Source organism: Humulus lupulus, chromosome 3 (genome assembly GCF_963169125.1).
Source record: "Humulus lupulus chromosome 3, drHumLupu1.1, whole genome shotgun sequence".
In the NCBI taxonomy this organism is placed as follows: Eukaryota; Viridiplantae; Streptophyta; class Magnoliopsida; order Rosales; family Cannabaceae; genus Humulus; species Humulus lupulus.
The window spans coordinates 280,402,242-280,411,908 of NC_084795.1; the positions used below are offsets into that span (position 1 = coordinate 280,402,242).

The window sequence follows — 9,667 nt, forward strand, 5'->3', positions numbered from 1 at the left end:
CTTCTTAAGCACACATGGTTATCAGTTCATTGATACTCCATTTGTCCTTATGTGTGTTGTAGGAAATTTTGAAAGGCCCATATTGAGGTGGAAGATGGTTAAGGATGTAGTGGACTAGGATGGTTTCAGGAATGACTACATCGAGTTTCTTCAGTTGAGCAGAAATGTCCCTCATCTTTGAAATATGTTCTCTAACTCCTTTGACACCAGTGAGTTTTGTGGATGAGAACTGGTGGATGAGGTTGTTGTAAAGTGGTTTGTCCGAAGTGGCGAATTGCTCATCGATTAGTTTGATCAAGTCTTTGACTTTCTCAGGTTGCTCCACCAATCCACGCATTCCCAGAGGGATCTTGGACATGATGAACATGATGCTGAGGTGATTGGACCGCTCCCGTTTTTCATATAAAGCGATCTGAGCAGCAGTGCTAGTCGCAGTGATTGCAGCAAGTTCATCCTTCCTTATTGCGTAGTCCATGTCAGCGCAGCCTAAATGAAGAAGAACTCGTTCCTTTTAGATTTTGAAATTATCACCCCTAAGCTCAGGAATTTCAGTAAGGATTTCAGCGAAATTAGAGGATGATGAAGAAGCTGCATAAATAGGATTACAAACTTAGATTTAGAAGATTGAGGCTTAATGAAGTCATGTTTTACCAATGTATAACATGCTGAATAATGAAATTTTATTAAACAAAAATTGTCTGTGGGCTAAATTTTTAATTTAATAAAATTAGATGTAAAGGATGATAGATTATTCAAACAAATTATTTGGGATAAAATAAGGTTTGATACTTCTATCTTTATTAAACTTTATGATAAAACTATTATATTAATTTTCATAACTCTTGTGGGTAAATTAAGAAAATTAATTTAATATATTATCCTAATTAATTATATAAATATAATAAAATCCCTGTGGGGTAAAATTATTATATTTATATAATTAATCACAATTTATGTCCATTATGTGACCCTTTCAAATTAATATATAATTTTATATAATTAAAGATGTTGTGGCTACTCCCTAATTATGTAAAATTATATGGTTCACTAGACATAATGTTTCAGGCTCTAAGGAAACCTAAGAACAATTTCGTTATAACATAATAGGCAATCACAGAGAGTAGTTGTAATGCCCCGGATTCCCTAACATGGCTTAATGGCCGGATTAGTAGGCCGGGAGGGCCATAACTGTTTAATTATGCCATTAAATGTGTTTATGCATGTTCATGATAATTATATTATTATATGATGTTAAACGCATGCATGTGGGTCCACATTTGTTTACAGCGGTGTATTGGTAATTTGGCCCGTTGAGGGTATAATTGTATAGTTGTTTGCATGTCAATGATATACATTGTGAGACCACATTATAATGTGGATTGGTTCGAGTATTTAGGCATGAGACGAACTTTGAATGTGATTTATTGGTTTGGTGATAACAGGTTTAAGCTCGGGGCTCAGGGTGAGTCTCAGGGGTGATTTTAATGGTTAGGACATTACTGGGGATTTTGGGGTAACGGGATATGAAATATTGGTGTTTGAGAATATTGAGATTAGCGGGAATTGGGAAGCGTTAATTATGATTAACAGGATAAGTGGAAAGTACCAATTTTACCCTTGAAATGGCTTTAGAGGCTTTAAATGACTTAAGGGTATTTTAGTCATTTGGAATGATTTATATTATCCTTTAGTTGGCTGTAGAAGGTTATAGAAATAACAGAGCAAAACAGAGTTGTCTTCTTCCTTTCCGTACATCATCCTTCTCCATTTTCTTCTTTGGAGTTTTGAGCTCTAGGTGGGGTTTCAAGCTAGGAAATTCAAGGGCTGGGTTGGTGGACTTGGTTCAGCCATTGAAGAAGGTTCAAATCTGGTTTTGAGGTGAGTTCTAGTCATTGAATTCAGGTTGTGCTTTGTTTTTCCCTTTAGTTTTTCAGCTTTTGATTCTTGTTGAAAGTTTGGATTTGAAGAGGTTTTAATTGGTGTTTAGCTTGGGTTTTGATGAGAGGGAGTTGTGGGTGATGTTTAGAGGTTTAATTGAGTGTTTGGAGGAGGTTTGGAGCTGGTTAGAGGGCTTGGTTCCAAGGGAAAACACAGGGGAAAGATTTCAGGTGCGTGCTGTCATTTTTGGTTGGTCTGGGCTGGGCGCTGCGGCGAGGCTGTGGTGCGCCGCGACCCTTGGCGCTGGCAGAGAAGGCCACTTCTGTCTGAAGGGCACGCCGCGGCGCAGCAGGGGAGGGTCGCGACCCTTAGAGCATTTTTGGCCAGAATGATGTTTTTAGCTCGGGGATTCAAGCCTTAGGCCTCAGGGTTGAACCTAGTACCCGGTTGAGTAGTGTTTGATGTCTCGGAGGCTAGGTTATGGTTTGGGAACCCTCTGTTATCATTTTTATTGATGAATTCTATATTTTGGTTATGACCAGGTGACCGTCAAGGAATTTAAAGGTTGATCGTTCTCAGAGGTCGTTCTATTAATAACTTTCACTTGAACCAGAGGTAAGAAAACAGTGTATGGATACAGTTGCACCCTGTATATGTATATGACATGCATGGTTTGTTATTGAAGCATGTTGGTTGATATATGTGGACATGGATTGCATATTAAATGCTAGTGGATGTGGATTATTTGTCTATTGTACTGATTAGTCAGGGACCGACCCTAAAGTCAATGATCATACATTGAATGGCTCTATGGCATTAATGCTGGACCGACCCTAAGGTCGAAAAACTTATAAGCGCTTGCCTGGTCTAAGACCAGATGTTTATAGCCAGGGCATATGGCCCCGGTGACTGTTTGTCACGTGGCTAGGGGACGCTGTCCATAGTTACGACTCTAGAGTCGGGAGGAAGGTTATGTTGGTGACCAATCACCATACACCTATCCTGAGCAAACTTATGAAAGAATCACCTATCAGTTAAGCCCTAGTGACCCTATCGTCACATGGCTAGAGGGAGCTATACCCATCTTTTGTGACTTTGGCTATTGTCGCCTATCTGTTATGGACTAATGGTCCTGAGTGGTTATTATGATCATTATTGATATTATATCATGCTTTATTGTGTTTTCTTGCTGGGCCTTGGCTCATGGGTGCTATGTGGTGCAGGTAAAGGAAAAGAGAAGCTCACCCAACCCTGAGTGGAGAGCTTGGGCGATGTTGTGTACATATTGGGCCACTTGACCCTATTTTTGCCGCTTAGGCCGGCGGGGATTGTACATTTGAAACAGTAGCAACTCTTTTGTATTATGAACAGCTTGTAAACATTTTGAAAGGCTCATGAGCAGTTTATTTACTTAATGAAATGTATCCTTTCCCTTTTTACTGGTTTTCCACCTTAACCTAATAATAGCACTTAGATCACGTTTTTAACCAAAGGAATCGGGTAGCGAGTCAAATTTCCGGTTCACTGTTCACCGTAACTGTTCTGGGGTAGCCAGGGCGTTACAGTAGTGCTCCTAGTGTGGTCATCCAAAGATCATTAAAAACTGTTCTAGATTGAGCATTTGTCTCAGTTTCATGCGTTCTTATGTCAACCACAAAATTGTTTATGAATTATTCATAATTTTATTCACCCTAAATGTTTTATGAATATTTTATGAATAAATTATGAAGATTAATATGCTAAATATTATTCAAGCTATCTTAATGTTTGAATATAATCTAAATATATTTAGCAAAATTATGGAATATACAACGTATTTAAAATTATAAAGGCATACATTAAAGATAATTATACCAAGAATAAATTTTGCATGAATAAGAACAAAATAATCATACAAATTAGTATAATTAAATATATGTATGAAAATAAATACAATAATTCAATATATATACTTAATGGCAGAAAAAATCATGCTAAATAAGACAATAAAATCATTTATTGATTTGGTGAATTAATAAAATAATTGCACAAACTTAATTGTAAAAAGTAATTACATTCTTAAAGGACAATTATTTAATATTGCATGAATAATGAAAATATATCACCAAAAACAAGTAATTGCACATTTTAATTAATTTCCAAATATATAGTTTACCAAAATTATATGTTTTAATTAAATTTGCAAAAATTAAAAATGAAATTTATTGTCTAAAATGAAGAAAATAACAAAATTCCAAAATAAATCAAAATTTTAATTTTCGTAATTTTCTTCAAATTTTTTTTTATTTTATATACCAAATCTAAATAAATATTCTAACACAAAAATCAACAAAAAAAAAACCAGGCACATACACAGATTGCAGATTAAAAATGAAATCCTTCACCTTCGCTTTCTTTGGGGTTGTTTCCTAAAAGTTTGCTCGACTTGCTCGACGTTTTCTCCTTCCCCTTCTCCGATCGTCAACTCCGACCCTTTGGGATCCCTTGTTGGTGGTCGTGGAAAACAATGGTTGGGTTCTATGGATTCAATCGGGTTTAAGTGTTACAAAGTTTGCTTGCTTCGGGACTTTGGGAGAGAATATGGAGAGTTTGTGAGAAAAAATGCCAGAGGTATTTTGAGTAGTAAGGTCATTAGTAGCACCAAAATGAGAGTCATATAATGATAGGGTATTTTTTAAATGTAGTGTCACTTAATGCATTAAAAGTCAAATTTCCTATGTCAATTTCCGTACAAGTGAAGCAGACTATAACAAAGTAAAATATACAAAAATTTAAGAACATTCATGAATAATACTAGCTACTGAGAGCAAAAACTGTAAAGAGACATGCTCTATATATGGTGAGAATAAACCCACAAGGTTTTTCGTGTAATGCAGTGAGCCTACTTGAATACATGACCAATGACCTCAAACTGAAAAAAACACACCCCTTTTTGTTTCAACTGAAACACTATATTTGATAATATTAATCAATAAAATCCATACAAAATCAATTCTTCTTCAATCAATGAATGATACAAAAGAGAAATTAAGAGTAACATTAACTAAAGGAAGAGAAGAAGGCTAGGGCTGCCCCTAAGGATATCATTGGTCAAGAGGTATGTAGGTTTCCCTGTCTTGCTCAGTTTTCCTTAGCAAAAAATGTTCATTTAAACTTCTTCCCTAACATTTTACTTTGTAAAAAAATTCCCTATACATGTTTTCTGGAACTCCAAACTGCGAAAAATGAACTCCCTAAACTGTTTTCTTTCTTTTCCCTTGTAAAATTCGGATTCAAAATAGGTCCTTAAATAGTAGTAGGGTGATTTTATTCATCATATCAAAACATTATTACAAATATCATCATCATATAGTACGAAGGAAGATAATGAAAAGGGAAACGTTATTAAAAGTATCATCATCAGTTGTACGATGATTAAAAGGGAAAGGAAACACCCACTTAATTTTTAAATGTTGTGGATGGCATCAACAAATATCATATAGTAGCAGCTCTTTGGTCAAAGCTTTCTTGGCTCATCATTGTGGCTACATTCAGCAAGAGTCCCATGTCTTTTTGCACTTCTGAAACCGTGGACACATTGTGTGGAGTATAGTCTTCATTTAGCAATTGAATTGGTGCAGAAAATTTTCCATCTTTAGATTGCTGGATTGCTTTGGAAAGATCTTCCCATTTATTCTCATAGCTAATAATATATCCTCCTGGGAGAAATCCTGACTGAAAGCCGTTCCACTCCATTATTTGCTGAATATTTTTTAATCTAGCAGCCTCTGCAACCATTTGGATAACAACTAGAAGATTTTAACAAAGCTCATCTGTAGGTTCCTTGCTATTACAACTTTTAAATACTTCTAGGGATTTGTCTAATGCCTTGAATCCCAACCTAGTTTTGTCTCTGTCTCCTAACTTGACATAGTTAGTTTCGAGATTAACATCAACCCTTTGTTTTACATTGATTGAAAAGTAAGGATTGGGACTTGGCATGAGCTTCTTTAAAGAAGTAGCAACGCATTGCTGCATCTACTTGATAGGCCACCACATATGAGTTGAGAGCATACACTGTGAATGTGATGGAGATCCTTGGATTGAAAAGTTTCACATACACAAATTGGTTGTCTCCAACCGCTGCGGCTTTCATACGCAACACTGGAATGTCATAGCTCTCGGTTCCACTAGCCAAATCACTTCGTAGAGATTGTATGAACATTTGGTAAAACCCCCCACTCACATCTGGGAATGTAGTGTTGAAACTGTTGGGAAAAATTACGCGAATTTTCTTATGAATCAGATTAGTGAGAATAAAAATAATAGCGGAAATAACACACACGCAAAAAAATGTCTAAATCTACTGCAATTCTTTTACTGAAACTGAGAAAAAAATTCTTGGGTATAATCGGGGTGTGGGTTGTGAGAAGTGTTGTAAACACTTTGTGTAATTTTTGTTTCTCGGTTTCAGTAAAAGAATTGCAGCAGATTTAGACATTTTTTTGCGTGTGTGTTATTTCCGCTATTATTTTATTCTCACTAATCTAATTCATAAGAAAATTCGCGTAATTTTTCCCAACAACTGGTATCAGAGCCGTTGTTAGAAATTCTATCCGGAAGTCAAATTTGAGTGGGAGAGATGGCAGCAGACGAAGGAAAGGTGAAACTTGAGAAATTCGATGGTGCAGATTTCAGATTTTGGAAAATGCAGATCGAAGACTACTTATACCAGAAAAAACTTTATCAACCTCTCTCAGAAAAGAAGCCAGAGGGTATGAAAGATGAAGAATGGAATCTTCTCGATAGACAAGCCCTCGGAGTTATTCGATTGACGTTGTCTCGCAATGTTTCTTTCAATATAGCAAAGGAAAAGACCACGGCGGGTCTTATGGCAGCATCCTCTAATATGTATGAGAAGTCATCAGCCTCAAACAAAGTTCATTTGATGAGGCGATTATTCAATTTGCGGATGACGGAAGGATCATCGGTAGCTCAACATCTAAATGAACTCAACACCATCGCAACCCAATTGAGTTCAGTTGGAATTGAGTTTGACGAAGAAGTACGAGCATTAATACTTTTGTCTTCTTTACCAGACAGCTGGAATGCTACAGTCACAGCTGTGAGTAGCTCATCGGGAAGCAATAAGTTAAAATTTGACGATGTTTGTGATCTAGTTCTCAGTGAAGAGATCCGATGGAGAGAGTAGGGTGAATCATCAACCTCTTCAGTATTACATACAGAGTCAATAGGGAGAAATTCAACTAGAGGGAATGGCCATGGAAGATCGAACTATCGAGGTAAATCCAGAGATAGGAGGTCCAAATCTAGGAATCCCAATAATTCCCAGAGCTCGAAGACCATCGAGTGTTGGAATTGCGGTAAGATTGGACACTACAAAAATCAGTGCAAGAGTGCACCGAAAAGCCAAGATGGGAAGGCAGAAGCAAATGTTACTTCTACCTCAGAGGGTGATGATGCGTTGATATGCTCTCTAGAGAGCAAGGAAGAATCTTGGGTGTTAGACTCTGGAGCATCATTCCACTCTACTTCAAAGAAAGAATTCTTTGAAAGGTATGTCTCTGGAAACCTTGGAAAGGTATACCTTGGTGATGACCAACCTTGTGATATTGTTGGTAAAGGTGTAGTGAAGATTAAGTTAAATGGGTCTGTTTGGGAGCTGAAGGATGTCAGACATATTCCCGACCTAAGAAAAAACTTGATCTCAGTAGGGCAGTTGGCTAGTGAAGGCTACACTACAAACTTCCAAGGTGATAATTGGAAGATTTCAAAGGGTGCAATGACGATTGCTCATGGAAAAAATAGCGGCACACTTTACATGACAGCAGGTGGGTGCTATTCAATTTCAGTTGCAATAGGGAATGAAAATTCCAATATGTGGCACCAGAGAATTAGCCACATGAGTGAGAAAGGGATGAAACTCATGCATTCGAAGGGAAAACTCCCTGGTCTACGATCAGTTGAGATAGACATGTGCGAAGAATGCATACTTGGAAAGCAGAAGAGGGTAAGCTTTCAGACAAGTAGTAGAACCCCAAAGAAGGAAAGATTAGAGCTTGTTCACTCTGATGTTTGGGGACCAATGACTACATCATCCATTGGTGGGAAACACTACTTTGTGACTTTTATCGATGATCATTCTCGGAAGGTATGGGTTTAATTTCTAAAGCATAAGTCCGAAGTGTTTGAGGCTTTCAAGAAATGGAAAGCTATGGTTGAAAATGAGACAGGTCTGAAGGTTAAAAAGTTCAGAACTGACAATGGTGATGAATATGAAGACAACATATTCAAGAAGTTTTGTTATGAGCACGGAATCAGAATGGAGAGAACTGTGCCAGGCACACCTCAACATAATGGTGTAGCTGAGCGTATGAACCGAACATTGACAGAAAGAGCGAGAAGCATGCGTATACAGTCAGGTTTACCAAAGCAGTTCTGGGCAGAAGCAGCCAACACAACAGCTTACTTGATTAATCGAGGCCCATCAAGTCCACTAGAGCACAGAATACCAGAGGAGGTATGGAGTGGAAAAGAGATAAACCTATCACATCTAAAAGTTTTCGGTTGTGTAGCTTATGTGCATATTAGTGATCAAGGTAGAAATAAGCTTGATCCTAAATCTAAGAAATGCACTTTCATTGGCTATGGCGGGGATGAGTTTGGCTACCGTATTTGGGATGATGAAAACAAAAAGGTCATTCGTAGTAGAAATGTGATTTTCAACGAAAGAGTGATGTACAAGGACAGACACAAAATTGACGCTATTGACTCAGAGCATAGTGGGCCAATATTTGTAGATGGAGATTATGACCCAGATAGTTCTGTGATAGAGTCGATTGAGACAAGTCCTTAGGGAGAGAAACTTGTTGGACAAAGCGGTACACAACAGTCTGGCACAACGCTACCTCCTACTCCAGGTCCTGTATTGAGAAGGTCTTCTCGGCCTCATGTGCCTAACAGACGATATATGAACTATTTGTTGTTGACTGATGAAGGAGAGCCTGAATGCTATGATGAAGCATGTCAGACTTGTGATGCAAGCAAGTGGGAGCTTGCCATGAAAGACGAGATGCAGTTTTTGATTTCAAACCAAACATGGGAACTAGCTGAGTTACCCATGGGTAAGAAGGCACTTCACAACAAATGGGTGTCCCGGGTGAAGAAAGAACATGATGGCTCTAAGAGATATAAAGCACGATTAGTAGTCAAAGGATTTTGGCAGAAGGAAGGAGTTGACTATACTGAGATTTTTGCTCCTGTTGTGAAGCTCAATACTATTAGATCAGTGTCGAGTATTGTTGCCATTAAAAATCTTCGTCTTGAACAGTTAGACGTGAAGACTGCATTTCTTCACGGAGACTTGGATGAGGAGATATACATGCATCAACCAGAAGGTTTTTCAAAGAATGGGAAGAAGAGTATGGTATGCAAACTTAAGAAGAGTTTGTATAGCCTAAAATAAGCCCCAAGGCAGTGGTACAAAAAGTTTGACAGTTTTATGCACAAGGAAGGCTTCCAGAAGTGCAACGCTAACCACTGCTGCTATTTCAAAAGATATAGAACTAGCTATATCATTTTGCTACTTTATGTTGACGACATGTTAGTAGCAGGTTCAGATATGGATGATATCAAAAGTTGAAGCAACAATTGTCAAAGGAGTTTGACATGAAGGACTTGGGTCCAGCAAAGAAGATTCTTGGAATGCAAATCACAAGAGATAAGCATAGAGGTATTTTGCAGTTATATCAGTCAGAGTACATCAAACGTATTTTGCAGAGATTCAACA

The 9,667-nt window shown here is 37.6% G+C and overlaps 1 protein-coding gene across 1 annotated transcript; it reads right to left on the minus strand.

The window, feature by feature from the left end:
* Nucleotides 1-5,352: 5,352 nt before the first annotated feature.
* On the minus strand, nt 5,353-6,082 carry LOC133825781 (agglutinin-like). The gene is made up of 2 exons (XM_062258683.1): nt 5,827-6,082; nt 5,353-5,666 (listed from the first exon to the last, which is right to left on the minus strand). Exons 1-2 carry the CDS (start codon nt 6,080-6,082, stop codon nt 5,353-5,355), a joined length of 570 nt encoding a protein of 189 aa, XP_062114667.1.
* Nucleotides 6,083-9,667: the final 3,585 nt, after the last annotated feature.

Bases quoted from the DNA above. Each gene is read 5' to 3' on its own strand.
- LOC133825781 (XM_062258683.1), bottom strand. From the start codon at position 6,082: ATGTTCATACAATCTCTACGAAGTGATTTGGCTAGTGGAACCGAGAGC. The intron at 5,667-5,826 runs GTAAAACAAAGG...AAAATCTTCTAG, and splicing joins ATCCTTACTTTTCAATCAAT to TTGTTATCCAAATGGTTGCA.